General features: G+C 48.3%; 1 protein-coding gene across 5 annotated transcripts in view; it reads left to right on the forward strand.

Moving 5' to 3' along the window:
- Positions 1–1,771: 1,771 nt before the first annotated feature.
- Positions 1,772–27,055, forward strand: part of LOC119373880 (septin-7) — an 86,916-nt gene continuing 61,632 nt past the window's right edge. For 3 of the 5 annotated variants that reach the window (XR_007417864.1, XM_037643947.2, XM_037643940.2), the window contains exons 1-6: positions 12,438–12,683; positions 16,246–16,510; positions 22,768–22,975; positions 23,516–23,650; positions 23,908–24,025; positions 26,911–27,003. Coding sequence is in view for 4 of the 5 variants with exons in the window: in XM_037643947.2 (XP_037499875.1) it covers positions 12,453–12,683; positions 16,246–16,510; positions 22,768–22,975; positions 23,516–23,650; positions 23,908–24,025; positions 26,911–27,003 (1,050 nt within the window). In the remaining variant the exon portion in view is untranslated. Of the gene's footprint in view, positions 1,930–12,437; positions 12,684–15,695; positions 15,750–16,245; positions 16,511–22,767; positions 22,976–23,515; positions 23,651–23,907; positions 24,026–26,910; positions 27,004–27,055 lie in introns of those variants that run through there. The other 2 variants (XM_037643971.2, XM_037643961.2) reach the window with 2 other exon arrangements.

Consider the following 27,055-nt stretch of genomic DNA (forward strand, 5'->3'; position numbering starts at 1 on the left):
TGTAAATGATTTAATTGGAGCAATGCAACCTTTGAGAACTCTTTTGAGTTCTTATTGAGAACCTAAATAACTCATGGACGACGATACAATATTCAGAAGCATAACAGCCGCACGCCTGCAACATTTTTGTTTTCCTTCTGTGCTTCTTCTGGTTCTCATTTCATTTTTGTACATTCTGTCATGAAACCGTTCTATCGAATGCAGCACGGGCAGAACAGTGCGAGCGCCGGTGGTATACAAAGAGCGCGCAACAGTTGTCAGTAGGTCCATTTTATGGGTCTATCCCTTGAGCAGTGAACGTTCCGTCGTCTTCCCCTGGCTCCCCACGTACCCAGCCTGCGTTCGTAATGCAAAGGGGACCCGGCATCACTTTTTGAACATGGTAGAAAACTTTGTAGCCAATGCTCCCGGGAACGTTTGAGCCAAATATCATTGCACTGTATGCTGCAGTGTCGAAAAGCCGAAAATAGCTTGGGTGCACTATGCTTCGCAGTGTCGTCATCAACTAAGCAGCAAGCGGGCTCGACAGGTATTGGATTATTTCATAATAGCGAGAACGTTCTTAGTGATAGCATTATTGTTACGTAAGTGAAACGTATACATATCTACGATATCGAAAGACCGAAAACCATCTTATATAAATTCCCGCTCACTGTTCTGCGTACCATACGCAGGAAGCGCTTGCGCCGAGAGCTTTTGCGTGTGCTCCGCGCTTCCCAGAAACCGTAATAACGAACTGCTGCTTATCTCTGTCGAAGCCTACACACAAGCACGGTGGGAGTTTGTAGACGGTGCCCCATTCCCCACCACGAAACGAGATTCTCTCAAGGACGCAGCATCCGCTAAGCGACCCGTGGTCGTCGTTTCAGGAAGCGATCGACGATACGTTAGGAGGTGGCGGATGCCGGAGGTGGGTTCGCGCCCTTTCCGTTGCGCGCTGCCGGGGTATTGCAACTTTTCACTGGCGGCCGAACTTCGAGCACGGGAGTGGGCGCGCCCCTTCATTTTAAATTGAGATGTTCGCCCGGCGTGATTTGTGGGCGCCCTTGTCGTTGCTTGCCTCAGAGGACTTCCACGCAATGCATTTAGCCAAGAAGTGACTGCGGAAGGCGATTCGTTTAGTCTTATGCTGATTTGTTTCGCCCTCATTCTTGAACTTCCTGCGCCCTCCCACTGTCGCTGCTCCGACTTTGGAGCAGTTTCACTGGGCGGTCTGTGTGTTTCGTGGGAAAGCTACACCGTAGAAAGCAGCTCTGGAGCTGCGTGCTCCTGTTCAAGCAGATGTTATGCTGCTACTGGAAGCATTTGATTCGTATGCGTTAGCCGCGCCGCTCACAGGGAGGATGTGTGTCGCAGCTATGTATGCATGTGCACGCTTTCGACATGTGCATGATGGGACACCGCGGCGGTGGCGGTTGCGTTTCCGTAGCGTAAAGGCTATGGCTGCAGGCTATGGAAAACAACGCAACGAAAAATGATTTGGCAACAAAGCGCACGGACGAGCCTCTCGTTGACGCAACGAGTTAGCCTTAACGCGTGCTGAGTCAGCTATTAAGCCATTCGCGCGTGGCGGCCGTTATGTATAGCGGCGGCGAAGTCCAAGGCAGGCAGACGCCCGCGCGGTAAATGTGTCGCAGGTGTGTTGGAAGCTGGCTGACGTCGCTAGCACGCCTCTGGCTTCCACACGACCCCTGCGGGTATGCATGCCTTGCGCCGCTGATATGCAGCGGCACGCAGTACGCGCGCGCAGCATTGCTTTGGAAAGCGCTCTTAATCGGCCCTCTCTCCCGTCACGTTTCTCCCCTTCCATTTTTCTCCCTCACGCTGGCTGTTGATGCCACCACCATTCTGCACGGCTGACCCCTTGATCGTCGTCGTCGCCGGCGTTGCTGCTGCCTTGGGACTGCGATGCTGCTCGCGCCAACAGTCGTGAGTACACGCCGTCTTTTTGTTATTCTCTCTAGCGTGTGTAAATGGGCCGTCGGTGGCATCTCACTCTCGGTGACAATGGCCGCTGCACTGACGTCAACATCCCCCCCCCCCTCCCTCCCTGCGCGCCCTTGAATCGTTGGGGACAGGGACACGAGCTGAGGCCATATGTAAAAAGTCGGCCTTTTATAAAACATGCTGGTCACCCCCACCCCCGCACTTCCCCTTGTTAAAAAATTTATTTTAGCACCGCATAAAGGCTATAGTCAAACTCTAGGATCGCTTTTTGTGTGTGTGTGGTGTGTGGTGTGTGTGTGTGTGTGTGTGTGTGTGTGTGTGTGTGTGTGTGTGTGTGTGTTTTGAAATGTTCAGTTTACTGACCTTAAACGAACCCTTTATTGCGCTGTTCGTTCCTATTGAGAATGACTTCATATCCTTAGTGATTGAGTCAGAGCTTTACCGCCTACGACCGTCTGATATCAATAATAGTAGTGAAGCTTTCGGCGGTTCCTACCGCGTACATGTCGTTCAAGTGTGCGGTATACGATCCACACCTAAAAGGAAAACGGCTAGGGAATATATATTTACCCGCCGCTCTGGCTCACTCTCCATGGCGTTCTGCAGCTGAACACGAGAAAGTCGCGGGTTCATTCCCGGATGCGGAAGCCGCGTTTTTTTGGCATCGAAATGCGAAAACGCTCTCCGTATTTAGTTTCCGCGCACTTTATAGAACTACTAGAGGTCAAAATTGATAAGGATCACTGCTCCACGTTATTCGGGTGAGTCAGCATTATTTATTCGGATGTTGAACGCTATCAGTCATCTAAAGATATCGAAACCAAGATGCCTGTAACGTCAACGTCTTCACGAAAAAAAAAAAAAAATGAAGTGCTTCATGTGAGGCGATAGGTATTACTGTATTAAAAAAAAAAGGGAGAAGAAAAAGAACGTTACCCAGATTTCCTAGCTGTAATCAGTTCGGCAGCGGCGATTTGGCGTTCATAGTTTCCGCTGTGAGGACTAGCTTCTGGGGCACTTACGAATCACGCTGGTATGTCTGATCGGATCTTATCTCTGGGTTATGAGTTTTTCTATTCCATATACAGCGCGTGCGTTTGCGAGCGTTCTATCACTGCATTCATGACGACAAAATGTGTGCTGTGTGGTGGTTTTTTTTTTTTTTTTTTCCCGGAAGTGTATCCGTACACTATCAAAGCAGTTCTGCCGGGTCCTAATTTCTCCTGTCACGGTGCTCAAGCATAATGGCTGGTGAACGTACATATTTGTTCGTTATTCTTGCCGAGAAGCTTTAGCATGTAGCAAACTCCGATGCCACCTGTTATACGTGTAAAATGCAGAGACGCTATTATGAGACAAACTGTGGACTGATCTGTGGGACATCTGTTGCACATGAGAGAAGGTCAAATGCTATTGACCGTTGTAAGCAGAAGAAGTACTTAAGGGCTGGCATTTTTGCTACGAAAATTGCAAAAAATCGGTAACTTAACAGAAAATATAGGAGCTGGTTGTTGACATGCCCGTAGCTCATACGAATGTCAACACTTCGGTGTGCTGCATCTGTTAGAACCATGTAGAGTGGTCCAATTGGGTATATGAGTTTGCAGCTCACGTAAAATTGTTACAGTGTTCATGAAGGTCCTGCGAAAGTCCTACGCACAAATTTGTGGTATATTTCAGAGCTGTGTGTAATGTATACATGTAGTCCGTTTGCAGAATTGTTATAAAATTTCTCATTGCTGTGTTGAAAGTTGTAAACTTCGTAGTTTCTGTCTCTGAAAATTGTCAGTTTTTTAACTATTTTTTAGGGGAGTTTGACGGTCTAAATAAACGTTGCCTTCGTTCGGCCGCTAGATTTCAAACGTATCTTTTAAATGCTGCAAATATCATCGAATGCGGTTCGGTGGTTGCCAGGAAAAGGTTTCTGTGTCCCCGTGTGTGCCGGTGTAGGCGCGGATGCCCGTACCGTGCGCTTTTTCATCCAGCGGCCGTGCCATTGGCCCCCCTCATGGAAGCGAGTCTGGCCGTTTCTTCACAAGAAGGGCGTGCCGGTGGCACAGTGGCGCCCTACCCGTCGGCTTTCGTAACGATTCCTTCGAGGGACAGAGAACTTCAGTTTTGCACGCGTGACGTTGTAGACGCCGCTTGTGCTGCATTCTGCCGCGTGTGTGGCTCTCTAATCGTCGCAGCACACATCGAAACGTTAACGAAGGCGCGGTTACTGCGTCTGTGTTGTCTTTACTCGTTTATTGCTCATACGAAGAGAGACGCTCCGAACGTTTCATTGAGGAGAAAACTGGGCTCTCGCAGAGCAGCTAGTTTCTCCCCTCTCGCGCAACTGTCCGCACCCGGAACCGCTCTCCTGCTTCCCTCCCTTTTCCGCATGCGGCCACCCCCGCGCCGTATCTGTCACATACTTCCGGGCCTTGAGGGACAGACGCTATTTAACTGGGTGGCAGCTGTGCATCCGTGAAACGAGATGGCGACGCGACAGACGGGGAGATACTGGTTTCGTGTCCGCAGTTCTAAAGATTTGTCGGCCAACAGTGGCTGGATGATTGGCGGCGTTAAGATAGGGAACACATACTGTAGAATTAGAAGAACATTTCTTTTAAGGCGATTGAGAGGCGTGAAGCGGCGCATGAATGCAGGAATAACGAATTTGGTGGCAGTAATAGCATAAATTGTGTAATCATATAAACCGGCAAACTGTTCCCCTGTAATAGCCAGCTCTACGCGGTTGTGACAGTATAAATTAACGAATGTGTCAAATGAGGGCATGCTTCTGAATATGAACCGTATATGATATTGAGCACGAATCAGAATTAATCGAAAGATGCTTCGGAAGGTGAAGTACACCAACTTCTGCCCTCACCACAGACTTTGAGCCCATGTCGACCGCGTTCAGCTGAGGTTCGGTCTAAGAGTTCGTGCGGCGCGGCACGCTGCATGATCACCGATAACGACGATAAGTTGTCGCGGTCGAAGCTTGCTGCCAGTCGCATTCGTTAAAGAGTACGAAGAATGATTAGGCCATCAGTTTGTTTCGTTTGGACAGCCGCGCACGCGTGCTGCCAACGCTAGCCTTCACACACTCATTCGTCACTATTTCTACGTCTGCGATCTCTTCAGACGCGATTTCGTGCATACTGTGCCGCGCTGGCACGCGATCACGAACCCCCGAGTCTTTTGATGGATATCTCCGAAGTGTTAACTCCGCATATTATATATACATTACGCAAAAGTTATATTGCACTAGAATCTACTTCACTATAGCAAAGATACAGCAGGCACGCGAAATTCGGTGGTGTTGATTCACGCCGCTGGCACGACGCTTGACCACAGGAACGCTCACTGGCACTTTCTGACTTTCTCAAAAGTTTTATTGCTCTTTGGTTAAAACGCAGCACGAAACGCACTTGCAGAGCTAACTTGGTTCACCTTAGTGGCGGTCGCAACGTGGTCACTTTCTGATGTCTTTGGTGGTGCGCAGTTGCAGTGTACTCGAATACCAGTACGCTGTTTTTTCACTGTAGCGCAGCTGCGCGAGAGAGCCCCGCGAGCGTCCGCAACCAGCAGGGTGCACACAGCGGCAGCCGCCCTGGTGCCGCCATTATGTGGCGCCAGATGGCCGCCCACTCCACATGGTCGCGCTCGGCTCCCTCTCGGCTGCCGTTTACTTGTGCGTCTTAATCGCCTTTCTTTCTTTTTTGACCCCCTTTGACTCTCGGTCGCCTGCTTCGGTCGCGTTTTTGTTTTCTTTGCCTCATCAGGCGCATGGTCGCCCTCGTCACACAAGCGAAGCTGTGCTTTCTTGTTGGCCCCTCTGTTATCCTCCCCGTTGCTTGCGTGTTCCTCCGGCGTCGGCCATTAGGCTAATTGAATGTCAGCTGTCGAGCAGCAGATCGCTAGAGCCGATACAGGCCATGACTTGTCGCCTACAGCTCGTAATGGCCACTCGGCTCGAAAAACTCTGGCATCCACATATTCTGTGTCGCGGCTCGCAATCTCTTCTGGCTGCTTTGGCGACACAGTGACCTTCGTTGCACAAGAAAGAAAGAAACAACTGGCAGCAGGGGCGACATATCCGGGACGTCTGTCGACACGCTAGTGGTGCCTGCGATATTTCCCGGGAGTCGGGCGACGCCGCAACCTCGCGATAGGCGCGTTGCGCCGCGTTCGCATGAGGCCTAGCAGCTTGGTTCGTACCTGCAGCTTGCCTGCGTCTAACCGCGTTGGCGCCACCGTGTGATAAGCTCGCACTGTCGGTGACCTGTTGGTTGGCGGGCAACGTGCCCCCATCACGCGGGAGGGTACGTATGGGCATCAGACAACCGCAGTAGAGTCAGCAGAGCGCGACCACATAGCAGTCCAGGGCCCCTATGCGTACCCAACTTTGACGAATGCGTTTGTGCGCTGGAAGGGCATGCGTCGACACGCTAAAAGCCGCCCGAGCTCTGCGGCCGAGATGGTCGGGTCGCGTCCTGGGACAGCCCGTTCCAAGCGGCGTGCCGCTTTACGTTAGTGTTTCATCCTGGAACGTAGTGCGCTGTAGGAAAGCAGACTGTGCCCTGTTTCGCCCCATTGAGCGTGCTAAGGAATGTCAGCAATCAGCATTTGTACTGCGTGACAAGGAATGGCCAGGCGTTGCAAGTTTCCGCGACAACATTGTCGCCAGCGAAAAAATAATAAAAAAGTTGTGCTACGAGTGTGGTGACCCTTTAAGCGCTTTGTTCGTGCCAAGTTATATTCGATGCACGTGCGTGCTACATCGTATTGTATGCACAAATAAACTCCCATTGTTCCCTCCGATTGCTCGTTATTTCGACATCGAACGCAGTCGCGCCGCCTGTCCCTGCACGCATGGGCCCGATGAGGTAGCCACGCAATGACATCCGTCTAGCGCGTTAAGCAGCGTTTATTCCTTTCGCCCCTGCTCGCGAATCGTACGCCGTTGCTGAGTGTAATCCTCGTGGCGCGATGGCGTTTATCCGTAGCGCACGGGCGAGGATGATCGGGTGTTATTCGCGTCTATGTTCCGTTCGCGTCCTGCTTTATAGTTCGCGAATTCCGTGGAATCGAGAACTGAGAAGCACGTAGCAGGAGCCGTACGTTTACGTTGTCCCTCGGGGTGCTTCGTCCGCCACGTGGTATCTTTGGAACCGCCTCCGCGCCTCAGGCTTCGCTCTAATGTCACGTTTGACGTTTTAGAGCAAGGTTGCGTTTAGGTGTCGGTAGATCGTGTCGCACTTGCAGGTGAACATGCAAATGTCGTCTCTGTTGTACGGACTTACACGCAACACGTTTGCCTTTTTCCTAGTCATCGAGGTGGTCTTGTGTTGTGGGAACAGGCCCCGCCACGGTGGTCTAGTGGTTATGGCACTCGACTGCTGACCCGAAGGTCGCGGGATCGAATCCCGGCCGCGGCGGCTGCATTTTCGGTGGAGGCGAAAATGTTTGAGGCCCGTGTACTTAGATTTAGGTGCACGTTAAAGAACCCCAGGTGGTCGAAATTTCCGGAGCCCTCCACTACGGCGTCTCATAATCATATGGTGGTTTTGGGACGTTAAACCCCAGATATTATTATTGTGTTGTGGGAACGAATTAACGAGTTCGCCTCCCTTTCCATACTCCCCCCCCCCCCCCTTTTTTTTTTTTTGGTCGGACTGGCAGGGAAAACATGCTGCGCAAGCCCTGGCTGTAGCCGTGCTCGATGGTAAAAAAGCAAAAAAGTTGGACGGGGCCTCTCTCTTCCAGGAATGCGAATACCTCAAGGCCCTCCGAGCACGCTGTCGCTCTATCAAGAAGTTAGGGCAGCTGTACGCAATGACAAAGCGCGCTGTGGTAAATGCGCAGGGGTATGCGCATCGCTGTAATAGCGAAACCCTCCCCGGCATTATATATATATATATATTCCTCCCAAGAAGCGTCGCTGCGGCCACAGCTCATATTGAATACGATGTTACGTTAATCACGACTAAAAACAAATAGCAAATACTGCTTGGGCGAAAGCCTGGCGCGGTGACCCTGACCCCGTCAGGCTCCTTGCATGGGAGCGTTGTATGTGTAGGCTCGCATCTGCGCGATAGTCGCTGTCTTAACTCAAATTTGCTTTCACAGATTTTTTTTATCTAAAACCAAGTACAACCTCACCCTTTCCTGATAGATAAAAAAATCTGCATACTTTTTTTATTGTTTGGTTTGAATGCTGATCCCTACTGTTCGTCAGATGATGGATCTGGAACACTATACCTGTATATCTATAATCGGCGATCTTTATAGCGTCTCTTTCGGTTTCAGAGTTTTGTAATTTTGGCTTAAAAAAGGTAGCTCGCATACAAGAGGCGCAGTACGCGTACTTGAGGCATCCCAGTGAGTTCGCTATTTTCTGGTGGTGTTCAGAGCGTTGTGCGATCTTTATCCCGTGGCGCGCGCGCCTCCTGTAGTGTGGCATCAGGACCGACAACAGTTTTCTGTTCTCTGTCAACGGGCCCCGCTGCTCTTTCGGACGGGGGCCACCTCCCCGTTGTGCACCACTCAACAGAGTAGAGCCACCTATGTTTAGCCGGCGATCCGTCATCCCGTGACGTCGTATCTGCAACGTCTCAATCGCCGTTTCTTAATTTACATGGCGGGGAGTAATATGCGCTTTATGACCGCGGTGTAATTCGCGCGTTTAGTTGCGGCACTCAACGTGCAGCATATACTATTTGCAAGGTTTGTTGGTACGACCACATTTCGGGGCGTAAGTTGTATTTGGAAAAGTTATATTCCGTTAAAGGGACCCTAGAGAAAAATTTTTTTTTTTCGTATTAGTAGATTACTCTTCCACGACGCCAAAATCGCCACGCTTGACGCGAGAGGATGCTTCGCAAGCGAGAAGACGCGCAAGAAGAAAATTTGGGTGGCGACGCCACCTTGAAATTCCCGCACCAATCACCGTGACGTCATATATTTTGACGTCCTGTGCTAGTGCCTACGTAGTTGTTAATCGGTAAAAATGAAGTACATTGTCCTCTGAGTATAGTATTTTTTTTTTTCCCCTCTGGGACCGCTTTTTCCATCGTTCCGTATCAGCTTGCGTTCATATCGGGTTGCCCGTAATATCGGGCTGCTCATACCAGCGATAACGATGGCTTGCGAGTCATGTCCGAATCAATGACTAAGGACGAAGAACGAAATAGGACGTTAGAAAGCACGGCCCCTACGACCCATTTAGTTCACTTTATCCATTATTATCGCCTTGCGTCATTAGTTTGCGCGCCGCTGTTATCTTCAGGGTCGCCCACCCTGCACGAATGATAAGGACAGTCGAAAAAAGAAGTTCGTAATGCAAGAGTAGGCCGTCATTTCTCTCTTTTATCTTTTTTTTTAACCAGCTGTCATGACGAGTGGTCGGTTCCGACGATGGCGTCCGAACTAGTTCGGTAGAGTTCTGCACTTGTGTCATTTTATGTCCTGGATGGATATTTTACGTAATCGCCCTTCGTATAATTTTAAAAAGGACTATGAGCCTGAGGAAGGTACCCAGTTGGGCACGAACAGACGGTTGAGGGTATGCTGTTCGTTTTTTTTCTTTTTGTCTCCCCAGTCACAGCCGGCTGGAGGTAGGCAAGAAACCACCACAGCTTTGCAATGTGCTGCGCATAAGCGGCTGTATCAGCCTCGTCACGCATTGAAGGGCTGCTGCCACGAACGTTAGTCAAGTATATTCCGGCAGCCTGTAATGACAAGGAGCAGTGACCCATCAGAGAGCAACTCCGTTTTTGTTTCATCATTATTATTACTCGCTCTCTTGCGCAGTTCAGTCCAGCGCGTCAAACTGGCGATTTCTCTTGATGATGCACTTCCTGAACGTGAAGTTATCATGGAGAGCAACGGCGGAGGTGTCAAAGTTTTATAAAATTCTCAGCAATATTCTAATTGCTAAATTGACCATCAACGTAACGTTTGTTTATTAGTATTTCTTAGCTTTTTTTTTTTTCGCTACGAAGAGCTGTGCGTCTCAAGCTCTTGGCACTAGTGTTCCTGTTCCCGGCGCATGCGTATCACAGCGGCACCGACGTCACGTGAAGTGATTCTCTAGGCGGCTCCAGTCCAGTTTTGGTACGCGTGTCCTGACAACTGAACCAATGCATGACGAAGGGCATACTGTGATCCTCACGAAAGCGCCTCTTACGCAGCTGCTTTGGCATCCCGAAAATACTATTCGCTTTTCGTGGGACGTCTGCATTGGGATAGATCAGAACGCCGCAGGTTGTCAGTACCGCGATATCGCTATTTTTACTGCCCCTGTGCTGAGCTGTGTAGCGGTTTGCGCCCGATTAGTGCGGCGATGGTTGGATTTTATTGCGCTGTGCCGGAACGATCTAAGTTTAAGTGAGATTCTTGGGTGGAACGAATTCGGCAGGTCTCCATCGGTGCAGCGGCAGTGCACATCGAGAGGCCGGCTTTAGCGCGCTCCGGCGCGCAAATAGAGCCGGGACCCCGTTTCGACACGCTGGTGCGCTTCGCCAAGCGCGTCGCCGTGATGGCATTCCAAAGGGCTGTCGTAAGCGACGCGAACAGAATACTGTTGTGCTACGGCGAGGAAGACTCATCGTGCTCTTCTTACGAGGATATGGTCTCGTGTGAAAAGAAAATAGAAAGCTGTGATGATGTGTGCAGGATTTTTCTCGCACGAAGGCGGCGATAGCAGGCGGAACAAATAAGACATACATATGGACTTTACTATTTTTTTTTTATCTGCTACTGCCGTCGCCCGCTATATTTTAGTCACGCGTCATTGCCTTCTCGAATCTCTGAAGAACACACGATCAGAACGTGTACCTCCACGCCCGAGATACCGTGTTGAACATACCTGGCCTAAGAAGCTGCGTACGCGCTCACCCTTCATTCAGCAGGTTAAAGTAGTGTTAAAGAGAAAGTGACACACCGGCTTCTTATGAAATAACAGCAACCATAAGGCCATATACCGAGACAGCGATATCGAACGGCGCTTTGTATATGGACAATTCATTTAGCGTCGTCTGTGTCCTGTCTGTCTAACACCGCAGTACACGCGTGCCGAGTTTGCACGTGCGTCGTCGCAACGCCTGCACATTGTTGCTGTAATGTTGAATAGATGCTGACACCCACGCCACACCACATGGTACAAACGCGCGAAGTAGGGCGGTAACATTTGAAGAAGGCTGCACGCCGTTCGTGAATCTATTTGATTTCGACAAAATTCGGCCCCCTCTGTGCAGTTTGCATAGTTCTTTTACACGATGGCGAATAATGGAGCCTTTCCTGCTCTACTCGCTTCCGCCTTTTAACGATGGACAGCGAGTGTCGATTCACCTTTTCTGCCCCATTCTTTGGCTGCAAAGTTCCCCTTTTGTCTTTACGAGCACAGTGTGCCGGTCCTTGTGCGGGGCGTCGTTCGGTTGCGACCTGCGCAACCGGGTGCTTCATCTGCATGATGATGACGGCGTCTGCGCTGGAAGAAAGCGCTCGTTGTCTCGGTGCGAGGAGATTCTGGGAAGACTGCTTTCCCGGCGGGGCGTCGGCTTCAGCACGTGGGGCGGCCGTAGGTGTGTGTCTTTTGCCGATGCAAAGGGGGGGGGGGGGGAGCCCCGAGGGGCGGCTGCGCCCAGATGGGAGCGGGTCCGATGCGCGCCTCCCTGGCACGTGCCTCCTGCCGTAATTTTCGTTGCAGCGCGTGATGTTTGTCCTACGCATCCCCCGCTCTGTGCGCGCTGCTCTCGTACTCGACGGTTTCTGCGGCGGAGCTCGCGTCCGCCCTATTTATTGCCGCCATTGACCCTGGCCTCTTGCGCGTCCTGAGCAGGCTTAGAAGGTGTGCTTGTTGTTACGCTAGCGGGATACCAAAGTGTGGGCGACTCTGTCGAAGGCGAATGAACTCTCCCGGTGTCGGCTGTTTCCGAACCGTGCCTCCGAGGTGTGACCTAGCCCCCGCGCTCCGAGGCCGGCAAGCGTTTCCAGACGTCTGGCCCGCTTGCTGTGTGTGTGTGGAAGCTTTCGCTGTCGAGCCCTGTCGGAAGTCTGGTCCTGATGGTGGAAGGGCGATGGGGCGGGGGCGGCCGTGGCGCGCTCTTCTTTGCGTGCTTGCCGCATGGCCGGGGTCGTATTTTCGGCCGGGTGGCGTGGAGCGGGGGCTGGCATGGATGCTGCTCTCTTTCTACGCCACCCCCACCCTCCCCTCGCCGTTGTCTCTCCTCGCCCATTTCCCCGCATGGTTTCAGTTTTTCTCGGCCCCTCCCTCGCTTCTTTTCGCCGTGGTTGGCTTTGCGCATCTCTCGCCGGCTCTGCCAGCCGCACTGCACCCGGCGCTGCAGCAGGGGCTGCCCGCTCTCTCTGTCTGACAAATCATTTGGCCCCCGTAGCACCGCTGGGTTGTGTCAAACCTTCGTCTCGTTCTCGTCGTTTGTAGTGCGGCGTCTGGGCGCGCCGTATCCCTCGGATACGCCTCGCCCGAGTCTCGTGGAGTCGTGGTCGCACCGATGCCGGCGCTTCCCCGCCGGTCGGCGTCCTCGGGGGCCGCCGACGTGCCCACCGCGCGGCTGGGCTACCGCTACGCGGGCCTCGAGCGCTTCTCTGGTCGGCCGCGAGTCTACGAAAGCCCGTCGTCGTCGCGCTCTTCTTCCCCGCCGCCACTGCCCGAAAAGCAGCCGCCTCCGCTGCCACCGTCGTCGCAGCCGTCATCCTTCACGGCCCTGACCTTGACCAGCTCCGTGAGTGTGTGTGTGCGTGCGCCCTATCACGGGCCACCATTCTGTAGAGACGTCGGCACAACGGCGTTGGCTGGCGAACTGGTACCTTCCAGTGCGGGTACAAAAACGGGAGGACTTGTGTGCACGTAACTCACCGCCATGGCGCACATTGCTGTGCGTGCGCCGAATCTCCAGGCTGTGCGATGTCTCGCGAGCAGCGCGGTTACCCACTCTCTCCACGTGCGTTTCCACTGGCCGTCTTCAGTTTTCTTATACGCTCAGCGCAGTATACCTGCAGTACCATACATTAGTCGGCACCAACGTTTTTATAGTATCTAAAAACGTTGGTCGGCACTTTAGTTAGGACGTCGTCTAGCGAAGGCTTACACTTAAGTGCTCGGTAGAATATTAACTTTGTCGAACTGTGGTTTCGTTATGGTGATTGACTTGCAGATGTTGAGATTTGATCAAGCATGAAGCACTTAAAACTTGGTCACGCCAAACTGAAATCTTCAGCCTGTATACGTGTCGAGCAGATAGCAGTAACTAAATTTTCCACCTACACAAAAAGGGTGCAGGTCAGATAGGTCTCATCCCATTCGTGTTCCTCCGTATTTAATGCTCTTCTATCTCGATGCTGTCTTGCATCTCCATCCCCAGAGTCGAATGTCATGCGTTTATTTTTTTTTCTCTCTTCACGATACGGGTCTTTGAACCCTAGGCCAGCCAGCGCCTGCTCAAGTTGCCGCTGTGAGACTCTTGTCTCGATAAGAAACGTTTCGTTGAAATTTCCCAGGACGCCACCGAAGCGCAACACTCTTCGGACTCGAGTGACATTGTTGCGGCGCTTGGAGCTGTTAAGAACAAGCTCGCCAGAAAATCCCGTGTGAGTTGATCTTTGTCGTGCATGTAGCGATAGCGTAAACCGCAGATCGGCATTTCCGCTTTGCGTTTCTTAGACTAAGTTGCGCGCGGTCGCAGTCATTTCACGCACCAATAGCTTCTTGTGCCGGGAGGTTATCCTGTAATTCTACTGGGTAATAATATATAATTCTTGGGGTTTAACGTCCCAAAGCCACGATAAGGGACGCGGTATATAGTAAAGGGCTTCGGACGGAAATTTCGACCACCCGGGGTTCTTTAGCGTGGCCCTAAATGTAAGTACACGAGCCTCAAGCATTTTCGCCTCCATTGAAAATGCCGCCGGAATTCGATCCCGCGAGCTTCGGGTCAGCCAGCAGTCGAGCGCCATAACCACTACACCACCGTGATGGGTAATTCTTCTGTTATGTTGTCTATTTCACCGCACGCTGGTTGCCAGCTCTGGATAGTCAACTTAGTGAACCGTACCACTGTCGCGCCATATCACGCCATATGTTTGTTCTTTGGTGTCGGTATCCGTGTGATCGGTTAAATTCGTTTCTTCTGGTGCAGGAAATTATCGAAGAAAAAAAAATAACTTATGCCGTGGGGGGCTCGTGACTGATGCCTTTGGGAGCGGTTCTTCATATCTAAACAAGAGGAACACTTGGTGACGCATGGGTCGCGGTGTAGTCTCCCGCATTTCTGTGGGATCAGCCGGCCATGAGTAGTGGATAGTAAGACTGGTAGATACAATCGAGGCGGAATGCATCGCCACAAAAATTTCGGCCCTTGATTTGACAGTAGGCTTGGATGGTGCAGGCCGAGGTTTTTTTTTTTTTTTTTCTTTCTTTTTTCATACCTCACAATAAAGAAAGTAAGCTGGGATTAGCGGTGTGCCGCATGCCTCGCCTTTCATTAGTGAGGCCGGTGCAAAATGGGTTTCCGAGCCAACATCTCTGCTGTACCTCCGTGTCAGTATGTAGGGGCGGGTTTTTGTAGTGCGATTGTCATCATTGCGATATTTCGTGTTACAGTTGAGATGAGACAAATCATGGAATGGCCTGTATAGTGTCGTTGACTGATGAAGATCGCATATAAGCATCCTCCACTGCATTGCAAGAACCTCAGCTCTCTAGCAGTCTTAACAGTTATTCTCTCTCCACTTCAATCATGAGTGAAAAGGCTGCATGAGAGCGGGAGTGAGGTTGCTGCGGAATGAGCCCTTGGGTGTACTGTGCGGGGCCGGTATAACATATCGATTGTTTTCGGACGATTCCATGTGTTCTTCTGTCATCCTCCTGTCACGACCGGCTGAACCGGGCTTTAATGTCGTATCAGTGGAGCGCTGTTGGGGCCACTGAAGGGGGGGGGGGGGGGGAGAGAAAGGGGGAATAGCACTGCTGTATTATCCCAGACCTTTATTTTCACTGTTGCACTTCAGTGCGCGTAGGCATGTTCAAACGTCACATTCTTGCTGCTGCCACTAAACGTGCCACGAGTCTGACAGCGAATATATCAATTGCGCTTCCTCGAGGCGCGTTGAGCGACCAGACAGTGCAGGTGCCGGCCTAAGTTAACGAAGTTTTTGCTGTGCGGTTCGCATTGAGCGTTGCGATAACGGCTCAAAGCAAGATGGACGACAAAGCGACTGTGTCGCCCTCCGTACTTGGTGCCTTGTGTGTGTTGCTCTAGTGTTGCGCCACCGTTGATGGTATTGCAAACATTTGTGCTTTGGTTGGGAAATTCACTGAATTTAGCGACTTTCTCGCCACGTCAACAACACTGCAGCACTTCGCATCGGTTGCGAGCGGAGACATTGATCGATTAGGTGGAAGGTCTCGAGCCTTCCATTTGACCTCCCGCGGGGAACGTCGTTCAGCCTGGGTTTGGGCACTGACGCAGGATCCCCCACTGCGTCCTGTCATCGCTCTGTGGCTCGAAGGTCGTGACGCGGCTCGGCGAAGACGGATCGACCCGTGGTCGTTTCCTCGTTGTGCTGAGTTCTGTGGTTTCCTCATTTTCGATTTCCTCTTCTGTCCGGAGGGTCTCTGCGATTGCGTCTTCGCTAAAGCCCCTTCGCGGGACGCCCTGTGTTCCGAATCGTAGCAACGCTCACGCATCTCCCTTCGTTCCGGTTAGGACCTCCCTTTCCTTTGTCGCTCGCTCATCTTTCTCCATATGGAAATGAAGCGACAAATCGGCTTTGATTTCGGTACGGAGAAGGTAATATAACTGATATTTATTCCACGCTAAGTCGTACACATAGTCGAAAATTATAAATGTAGATGGGTGTATTCAATAAGTGACCTACTGAAACATGCCAGAGATATTGAGGAAAAAGATGAGACAGAAGCGGGACAGGGCTACGAAGGACAGTACTTTAGGGTTCATGTGGCGACGGATGTCGTCACAGCCGGCTGGTGACGCGAGTCTGGAGATATGCCGCTGTTCGGTAGACTTGCTACATTTTGACGTGTTCGCGCAAGACGACTAACTGCCTTAGTAGAGACTGCTTCGAACTTTCGTGTCTGTGCTGTCAGAAATAGTGACGCCTTGCCGTAATCGTCGGAAGAAACTGTCGTGCGTGACGGAGCCGTCAGTCAGATAGGAGGCTCGCGGTTCCTTCCGGAAAACTGCCATGCCTTCGAATAATGACGAGTGTCTTTCGGCAGCGGAGTCGCTGTTGAGTGCTGTTTTTTTCTTTCCCCACCCGGTGCAGCTGTCTACCAAGCGGGAGCTGTTCTTCCGCGATGGACCGGTGCCCCCGGCTGCGCCCGGCGCCGGCGGCCTACTGGGCCTGAGCAAGGATTCGGCCGGCAGCTTGTCTTCGTCTGGAGGCGGCGGCGGCACGGCACCGCCGTCGTACGCTTCGAGTGCCGGGAGCCGCGAGGTTGCCGAAGGCTACGTGGGCTTCGCCAGCCTGCCCAACCAGGTCTATCGCAAGGCGGTCAAAAAGGGCTTCGAGTTCACCCTTATGGTGGTCGGTGAGTGCGCACCTTCTTCACAAGGGCACCTCAACCGTTTTACAAGGTGCCGCCATAGGCTTGGCAACACGCACCAAATGCTTGATTGTCTGGTCATTTCGCGCTCTTTCTGGTGTACAGCGTCTGCTGCCACACGTGCCCGACCATGAATGCGCAGATCTTCTCGCGTCCCGTACCCCGCTCCCGGCATCTTGAGTCGACGCAGCGCCGTTGTGTCCGCGTTCTGTCGGTGATCTCCCGATCGCTCGGAAATAACGGTGGCCGTTGTTCTCTCGCCGCCTTTTCTGCGCATCGCCCGTCGCGCCGTGAGCACGTGTGCGCTCGGCGCAGGGCAGCCCGCTACGCCGGCGCAGCCACACCATGGCCGCACTTCTCTCTCTCTCTTCCCACTTCCGTGGTCGACGTCTGTTTACAGCTGCCGTTGCCCCACGCGTTTTCGTTCATCTTGTCCTTACGTCTGTTCCGCACGTGGGACGTTCATTTGACAGTGGAGGGCGCGAAGGGGACAAGGAGGAGTGGTAGCATTTCCTTGCGGTCATTCTGTAGTAGGCTGGGCATTGACTATCTCTCCTAGGTTTCGTGTGTTGTGCATTTGTATAGCTCTTAGCGGCATGCCAGGTGCTTTAAGAAGCGTGTGGGCAGCTGTTCAGTTATTGCACATAACAGTTCTATTGCAGAATATTTATATTACGAGTCATTTTATGCTCCTTTGATAAATCATTCATGTGCATTTCTGGGTCTGGTTTAGTGTTTCCTTTTTATTTTTGACTCCACACTTTTTCATATGCATTCTCTCATCATCTTTTGGAAGAGCTAGTCTGTGCTTATGATGTTTATGTAATAAAGCTGCAGCTTTAACCCTTTGCGGTCCAAAACTTTTACCCACTTTCCGGCTCTACTGGTCCAAAACTATTTTGCCAGTTTCTGATGGCGCGAAGAAAAACACAAACTGTGGAAGAAAAACTCACAGGATATTTATTTTTGCTCCTGCATTCTGCACGCAACTCCTTTAGCGATATTTGGGCAGCGTGTAATACCACTCATAGCATCCTCCTGAGTGCAGGCCAGGGTTGTTACTGTTCCCCTTTGTGTCAGCAGAGATGTTGTCTCCACCGCTGTCGTCGTCTTCGTCACTCACTTCGGTCGAATCACTGTCTGGTGGAGGCATGTAATTCTCCTCCTCACTAAAGTCATCCTCGTTTTTGCTAAAAGCACCACTGTAAAACACACGCGGTGAAAATGTGGCCATGCTTCTCAGTGAACCACGCGCGAGTGGGTACACTCTGGGCTCCGTGCTGAACATAGTGCAGCACCCTAGTGTAAAAAAAAAAAAAGTAAACCTCAACGAACAAAGCTCACTTGTTCCTCAATAGATAGCACTTCATGTATACAAAAAATGTGCGTGACTCGCAATGAGAAAACAGCGAAATTTAAACTACTAACACCTTTGTCGGGCGCTGCCTGACAACGGACCGCAAAGGGTTAAATTTGTCATCATACTATATATGCAAGCACATAAGGTGAGACTTGTTATATTGAATCATGGCAGGCAACTCAAACACGAAAAGTACTGTACAGTTATCAGTAGAAAAATCAATGGAAGAAGAAACTTTGCCACAACGCATACCCTGTCCAACCTTTTCGAGCCTGGCCGAAGATGGGCTATCATAAGAAGCTCAAATTTATGGACTGTTACTGGCCTAATATTGGCTGTCATTTGACAACCCAGTATTAAGTTCTAAAACTTTGGTCAAGCCATGCCATTGTAGTTGCTATAAATGTGGAGCACCTTGTTTGATATATCACTAATAGTTACTGCTTTGTGCAGTTTTTAAGCATTACTAATGGAGCTTAGTAACTTACATATACACCGCTTATAAGCGGTGCTGATTGTTGTCAAGATTATATATCACGTTCAATGACCATTATTAGGTTGGTTTTATTCTAAAAGCATGCTTATAGAAAGTAGCAATTGGAAAAAAAAAATATCTTCACCCAAAGGAAACTGCCGGACTAATGTTAAATAAAGTTTATTCATTTATTCACATTTTTAGAGCTTATCTGCGTGTGGCTGCACTGTGCAGAAAGGAACAAATTAGAAGAAACAGTGGGTGATTCCACGAGAGATCGAACATGCCTGTCTGGTCGATATTTTTGTTTTGCCTGGGTTTTTTTATATGTTATGTGGGAACATTCAAAGTGCACGGAACCGAAAATTTTATTTCCAAGAAACGCTCCCAGCGCGCCAATAAAATATTTGAAGGTGGCGGCGCGGGCCTCCTGTTTTTGGTCCCTGCAATGTTTTCGAATTTCGTGGCCGAATTTAACGCAAACTATAAATGATGTGTCAAAAAATTCATTTGCTGGTTTTAATACGCATTACTGTGAATTACATCCATGCTCTTTTTATGCCGTCCTCAAAAGGAAGAAAATGTGAAAAAATGGCAAACACGGCCGAAATCAAAAAAGTGTGCTAAGTTTGAGGCGCCTTGGCGCCTTTCCTATTTCAAACAGAAACTTCAAAACGTTGTCAAATATAGAAAAAAGCATCTGAAACATTTATACGGAACATCATTTTCCTACGGGCAGCGTGAAGAAAAGATAAAAAAATTGTTAAAGAAGTGAGTTTTTTCAAAAAAGCTCATTTTCAAAAAATAAAATAAAAAAACTCCGGTCTCAATTTTGACAGCAATTTTTTATCAAAGAGCGCTTATGTCAGTAAACACACGGTTTTAATATCATATGTCCTCGTTTGCTTTGTTCGCGAGATATAACGGGCCAAAATGACCCTTGCTGTGTGTGCTCACTTCAGTGCGACTGGTGGTTGTTATCAGCTTGCATTGTGCGTAAATCTCAGTTTCAATTATTTTGCTGCAGCAAAACCTTGCTCTGCTGGCTTTTCGTCAAGAAAAATGTATTCTCAAACTTTATTTGTGTCTAGCGTGTGCGGGGGTGGGCTGCTGCTGCTCTCTAAAGGGCTAACGCGTACGCAGTTTGCAGCCTACAACCTCAGCTTATTCGCTAATAAGAATCACACGAGAAAAAGCGAGCACATGGTTTAGGTGACTTTGTCAAAAACTCTCCTTGCACACCAAACAAACGATATATATGCAGCAAAGGCCAGCTTAATCTAACTTAAATGCCACAATCAGCAGGCGCGCTGTTATGCAGTTGCTTCCTCAATGCCTGCTTGCTTGCCTTCCATTACGTGCACTGTAGGCTCTAACCATCTTTCCCATTCGGCGCACACTGTGCCTAAACAACATTTATAAAAAGTTAGCTCAATCATTTCCGAGCCGTTTATTTCACTTCCCGCTGTCCCATGTTTTCGGCGTCGCAGATAACGTCTTCCTGTCTCACCTCGACCTCTACCTCAGCGTTTCAGCAGCCCGGAAACGTGTAGGGCGGCATGATCAAGCCATAAGTGGCCGAAGCTGCCCAATTGATGATGTTTCGTCGGCACTTTACTAAAGTGCTTTCCCAAGTCGAGAACAGCAGAGGTCACTGGTGGCGCCAGACGGACATTACCCTTGGTTTTGACAACGAGTGTGCCCTACAAATTAATTATCACAGCCCAAAGCGCTTAGACACCCTTGGTCATAAAATGTGAAACCATGAGCAGGTCTGGAAACGCATACATGACAGCTGCGAAGAAGTGAGATTATGTGTGCGGTGCCGTTCAGTATAAACGCTTCGACTTGATCTAGCTGTTCACTACACGCGATGCGCGCGGCCCATGGCTACGTCCGAGTATTCAGTGCCGATTATTTACGCATTCACAAAAAGAAGATTGCCGAGAAAAACATATCTTCGCTGCACAAATTTTTTTCCTTGCTCTTGTTGTTGGCTACCTCCAGAAGCTATTGTCATAGGCTGAGAATCTTCGCGACACCTGCGAGGTCTGCTAGCAATGCTTTAACGCCTCAAGAAAAACCTGTCTACATGTAACTGCGATTCCGTAGACCAGGCATTTCTTCAGGAAGAGGATGCGATTGATATCTTGAACAGGCGCGCCCACCTTTCCTCTGATGCATGTAAGCGACGTTGTAGGCTGCAAACTGCGTACGCGTTAGCCCTTCAGAGAGGGGCAGAAGCCCACCCCCTCACATGCTAGACACAAATAAAGTTTAAGAATACATTTTTCTTGACGAAAAGCCACCAGAGCAAGGTTTTGCTGCAGCAGAATAATTAAAACTGAGATTTACGCACAATGCAAGCTGATAACAACCATTAGTCGTACTGAAGTGAGCGCACACAGCAAGGGTCATTTTGTTCCGTTATATCTCGCGGACAAAGCAAATGAGGACATATGATATTAAAACCGTGTGTTTATTGACATAAGCGCTCTTCAATAAAAATTTGCCGTCAAAATTGAGACCGGAGTTTTTTTATTTTATTTTTGAAAATGATCTTTTTTGAAAAAACTCGCTTAACTTTTTTTTTTTTTTTTTTTTTTTCACGCTGCCCGTAGGAAAATGACTTTCCGTATACATGTTTCGGAGGCTCTTTTCTATATTTGACAATGTTTTGAAGTTTCTCTTTGAAATAAAAAAGGCGCCAGGGCGCCTCAAACAAAGCACACTTTTTTGATTTCGACCGTGTTTGTAATTTTTTCACATTTTCTTCCTTTTGAGGACGGCGTAAAAAAAGCATGGATGTAATTCACAGTAATGCGTGTTAAAACCAGCAAAAGAATTTTTCGTCACATCATTTATAGTGCGCGTTAAATTCGGCCGTGAAATCTGAAAACATTGCAGTGAGCAAAAACAGGAGGACGAGGACCACGCCGCCACCTTCGAATATTTTTTGGCGCGCTGGGAGCGTTTCTCAGAAATAAAATTTTCGGTTCCGTGCACTTTGAATACGCCCGCATAACATATAAAAAAACCCAGGCAAAACAAAAATATCGACCGGACAGGCATGTTCGATCTCTCGTGGAATCACCCCAGTGCAGCACTCCATAAACGAGCATATCTTTAATCAAGAGTATTTTAAAGGACCCCTGACACCAAAATTAAAACCTCGAGATGTTTGTGTTGTTTGACTTTCCTGTATACGTGGGCACTTCTGACTGATCTTTAGTGGCGAATGTTGCCTTTTTTGATATTTTAATTTGGTTCTAAAGTAAGCATGAGTGCTCATCTGAGTTGGCAGCACCTCCCAACATCGCCACTGGTATGACATAGATAGAGGCCCCGCGTGACGTTCCACGAGTAAAGCAAGTATTGTGGACGTCACAGAAGATTTGCAGGGCGCACACAATACCACGACTGTCACCCGGCGAGGGCTATTGTTCCTCGCCCCTCTTGCCCTGTTGTCGGGCCGCTCTCGAGGTAGATTTCCTGAGGGGACATGGGCTTCACAGGTTTAACTCGTACAGAGGCACTCACATCGTTTCAATCTCTACCACGTGCGGTGCCCCGATTTGAAAACTGCTTTCAACGTCACCACAGATTGAGTGCACATGATCTTTGGCGCTTCACCACATGGGGCGCTAGTTTGATTCTAGGCGGCCGTTTCGAAGCGACGCTAAAATGGTCACAATTAATGACTCGAGCGTTAATTATATGATACGTTAGAGCATTTACAATTCAATTTCGGGTTTACGAGACACAAAGTTACAGTTTACAGTAAAAAAGTCACAAAGAATAATTTCACTGTCAGGGGTCCTTTAAACCATACTTTTTATACCGCAGTTCGTGCTGGTGAGTACCTCTGTATTTGAATATATGGAAAGTTATGGACCAAGACTTTTATAACCTGCTGCCTGCATGTGTACACTTTGAGGTAGCACAAAACTGTTAGTTTATTTTATTATGACGAAAGAAACTATAATTTACTACATATGTTGCACCATGACTGTTATTATGCAACAAAATAAACTGTAAAGAAGATAGTATAGTCACGTTTTCTTCCTAACTGAAAAGCACCTATCAATTTCCCCTGTCATAAAATTAGCTAGTAAAGTCTTGATAATGACTTACAAAAGTTAGTAACTGCTCCATGTACAAGCTTGCAATGTAATCTCATTAATCTAATATAATGCCTGCACTCATGTTTCTGTCTGTGAGAGCAGCATTGGCACAGTATGTAATCTCGGCATGTTGGGCCAGCAACAAAACGTGACCTCCTACCAAGGTGTTCAGTGGGCAGTCACAAAAGGACTTGGTCCTCTCTTATCTGGCCAACTAAATTTGACCACCAAGAGGTTGGCATATTTTCTTGTGTAACCAAATGACTGGGGGTTATTTATGCAGGTGAAGCTGGACTTGGAAAGTCAACGCTCATCAATTCTATGTTCCTGACGGACATCTACTCAAATGAATATCCGGGCCCATCTCACCGTGTAAAGAAAACTGTAGAAGTGGAGACCACTCGAGTTCTTCTAAAAGAAGGCAGCGTCAACCTAACACTGACCATTGTAGACACACCGGGCTTTGGCGATGCTGTTGACAACACTCAGTGGTGCGGCTCAGTTCTGTCACTTCTTTGCCACTTATCTTGCTTGCCTTCCAAAACAGTCATGAATGTGTTGGAAATGTGTTACCTGCAATCTAGAAAGGCACATGAAGAAATATTTATGTTCCTTCACCTAACAATTTAAACTTAAAGATGCATTTTATGCAAGCTACGTTGGCTGCATTTTGATTGGGTCAAAATGCGAGAAAAATTCATCTACTTATATTTAGGTGCAAACCCAAGCACCCCAGGTGGTCAAAATTAATCCAGAGTCGCCTCCATTGCCACATGCCTTATGATCGTGTCATGATTCTGGCCCATAAAAGTGCAGTATTTAACTTTAAGTTTGTTCACACCATGTTATCATGCAAAAGGTCCCTTTTTTTTTTTTTAGACTAACCATACATAATTTTAATTCACCTGTGACAGATAGCATAATGGTAGTCCTTGAGCTTGATTACTCAAAGCGGTGGATATTACTGCACAACCTTGACTTGTCACTTCTATGACCATTCTTTTTTTCTTTCTTTCTTTATTTCTGTGCAGTTGGCAGCCGATAATCGACTACATCGAAGCAAAGTATGCAGAGTACCTCGATGCAGAATCACGAGTACATCGGACAACATTGCCCGATAACAGAGTTCACTGTTGTCTTTACTTCATTGCACCTTCAGGACATGGGTCAGTACTGCAGCCTTTCTTATGTTGCAGTGCCAAGCAAGCAGCTCAGTTTTACTACTTTGCACTTCACACGGCAGCATTTAAATGTGCCTCTCGCGGCAGCCAGTGTTTCCTCTTTTGCTTGCCTTTCAGTAGTTACTGTTTATTGGCTTTTGATTGGCAGTAGCTTGATTTTATGGTCGTGATGCAATTACTTTTGTAGAATCTGCAAGTCGCTTCGGCAGTATAGATAGCCTCTGGATATTTTGATATTGCAGGTTAAAGCCTCTGGATATAGAATTCATGAAGCGGCTGCACGACAAAGTCAACATCATTCCTGTGATTGCTAAAGCAGACACTATGACGCCGGAGGAGTGCAGTCTATTCAAGCGAACGGTGAGAATTAACTCAGCCTATTTCCAAGGGCATTCTAGCTAATTCTTGAAATTCGCATCTTTTAGTGCTGCCCTGCCACAATAATGTACAATCGTGTTCATTATGAGTTGCAACACGTAAGCTGTGGCCAGAATGACGTTCTGGAGAAAACAACAAAAAAGTGAAGGTTCTGCCATTTCAGCATAGCACATACCTCCTACCGCAGTGGTGTTTGAGTTGTTAGAGCATCCACCTCCAATGCGGGAGGCACTGGGTTCCGACTGCCAGTGCCACCAGGTGCCAAACCAGTTTATCTAAAGGGCAGGGAGATCCCAGCCTGCTGCTTGGTGTTGTGGGTACTCAGATCTTGAGAAGGTGGTTTCTTCTTCTTCCTTCATTTACTCCCCTTCCCTCATCGGTGCTATGCCGTGCTCACTTATGGGTTCCAGTAATAAGCATCTTTCCTATGCTCAAACCAGTACTGCCACTTGCCTCCCATCAACGTCCCGTCAAGTACTTTGTGCTGGCCCATTGAGCAACTATGGCTCCACCACGAAAAATTGAAATGAGAACAGGTTGCAAAAGTATGGCAGCAGTATGCCATGGCGAAGCACACGCCCCAAGGCAGTCTGCGCTGCTTGATGGGCCACTTTATTATGAAAGCATCGGGGTATGCACATTGCTGGAATGGTGGATACTGTTCTACTTTTTCCCAAGAGCGATGCTACGGCCACAGCTTGGTCATTGCAGCTTATATTGGACGTGATAGCACTTCATAAAACTACTGTGAAGTACTGTTACGTTTTTGTTGCTCACACTATTAAAAGGTTGCATGCTGTTATAAGCTTCCTTGGCATTAGTTTCACAAAAAAAAAAAGCTCAATTTCAGAGGTGTTTCACTGCACCCTGTGAAAGAGTAATAAAATCATCTGACCAGACAACTCTATGGAATGCAGGGCTGTGTGGTTAAGCTTTCTAGGAATTAAGCTTTCTTGCACCTTCTAAGCCCTTGAAACTTGTGATGCTGATAGTACTTTTATGTCTGTATGATGTGATCTTGAAATGTGCACAGTGAATTGATGTGTAATATTTTATGCGCCATCAAGTATCATTGCATTCAACTATCTTGCTTAATTATAGAAACTATTAATACTGCCTACTATTGGGTTGATCCGTAAGTCCATCTTTTTTTAGCGGCAATTTTATGTTCGAAAGAAAATACTATGTTGGAAATATTTTCTATGTTATCAGAGAATCATGTGTCCTGCAAAATAATGTGTTAAGCTTATAATGATGTTATTCATTTTGTTTTTTGTTTTTTTTTTTTCAAGTCATTAAAATGGAGTGTCAGGCTGACAAAAAAGAGCATTTTCGACTCCTGCTTTTCGCGTTTAATCAAGGTGCCGAAGCGATGCAGAGCCTTAGGATGGCTTAAAATTGGTTTAAGTGCTTCAAAGACTGCAATTTCAACCTGAAAAACTTGCATCGCACCAGATGCCTCAAGTCCCGTTCTGTTTGTTGAAGAGTGACTGAATCAGCTTATTGACGAAAATTCATGCCAAACGACAAGGGAGTTTGTGGGAAAAGTTGCACGCTATGGTACTGCAAGAACATTCAGTGATGGCTGCGATTTTGTGTAATTCTCTATCGAACTACACAAAACGCATTTCCAACGCATTTTCTTTTGCACAAAATATTTTTGCTTAAAAAATATGCCAGGACTCCTAGGTCATCTCGATAGTAGCAGCTTCATTTTTATTGCATGACGTGTTGATGAAACTTCGATGAAACTTTGATGAGACTACTTTGATGAAAAATTTATTATGCACTTAACATGTACTAAGCTTGTCATTGTGTAATAAGGCTGTAAGAAATCAGCTTATTGGTGCAAAATTTATTATGCAAGGCGAATGTGGCTGCGCACAATTGAGGCACGTTAGAAAAGGACAACACGGGACCAGCACTTCGTGCCACATCGTCCTTTTTTGCGTGTGCCTCAATTGTGCACTGCCACCTACCTTCACTATGAATCAATACCAACATGCCCACTCTTACATCTGTCAAGTTATTATGCAATTAGCATGTACTAAATCAAAGTGCATGCACTCACCCAGTATTAGTACTTCATATGCGATCCACACTCAGACAAAAGGAAGGAGGGGGGTTCCCACAAAGAGTTCCTACATAGTGCTCTAACTCAACCATGGTTCCCTTGCAAGTGATTGTGCCAGTGCATACCCTGCCACTACATTTTACTTTGATGATAGGTTCATTTTTTCATCCTGTAGTTGTGGTGCTTTGTACTCTGTGGTCAAGGATTTTACCAGTTGAACTGGTGTGGGGCTGTAAATCTTGAGGTTAAGAAGATTTTGATTCCATTACATTTACCAGGAAAAGATGAGGAGTTTGAATGAACGAGGTGTAGCTGAGTCCATTTCAGAATGGTTGGCATGGTTCCTGCAAGCTACCGAGAAATGTGAACGGCAACTTGTTGATTTGAACAAATACCATCTTTACCAGTAAAAATTCAAGCTGCCCACTTCTGTGCATCTAACTGCAGGCACTTAGGCTGGTTAAGGAATATGTGGCACAGATGGCATCAAGTGGCTATCGTAACCACTGGCAGGTGTGGTTGGCATGAATGGTTTTCGCCAACCAGCGGGCCATGGTCCTCCTGGCAGAGGAATATCTATTGTTCTTAGTCTGACCTGCACTAAAGCCATTTCTGTCTCTTTCTCTCTCTTGTTGTGTTTGTATACTATCCACGCACACATAGTATATCATTTCTGTTCTTAATTCACCACAGAAAATGACACATTACATGCTGCTTTCGTTCTTGCCCATGCATGTACATGTCCGTGTGTGCATATGTGGTTCTAATGTGTTCCTTTTGGTTTTTGTAACAGATTTTGAATGAGATCACGCAAAACAAAATCCGTCTTTATGAATTTCCTGATCCAGAAGATGAAGAAGAGAGCAAACTGCAAAAGCCACTTAAGGTAACAATCCTTCTATAATATGATCAGTTGACAGCTGTGTTCGATGTATCTA

The sequence above is a fragment of the Rhipicephalus sanguineus genome, chromosome 1 (assembly GCF_013339695.2).
Source record: "Rhipicephalus sanguineus isolate Rsan-2018 chromosome 1, BIME_Rsan_1.4, whole genome shotgun sequence".
In the NCBI taxonomy this organism is placed as follows: Eukaryota; Metazoa; Arthropoda; class Arachnida; order Ixodida; family Ixodidae; genus Rhipicephalus; species Rhipicephalus sanguineus.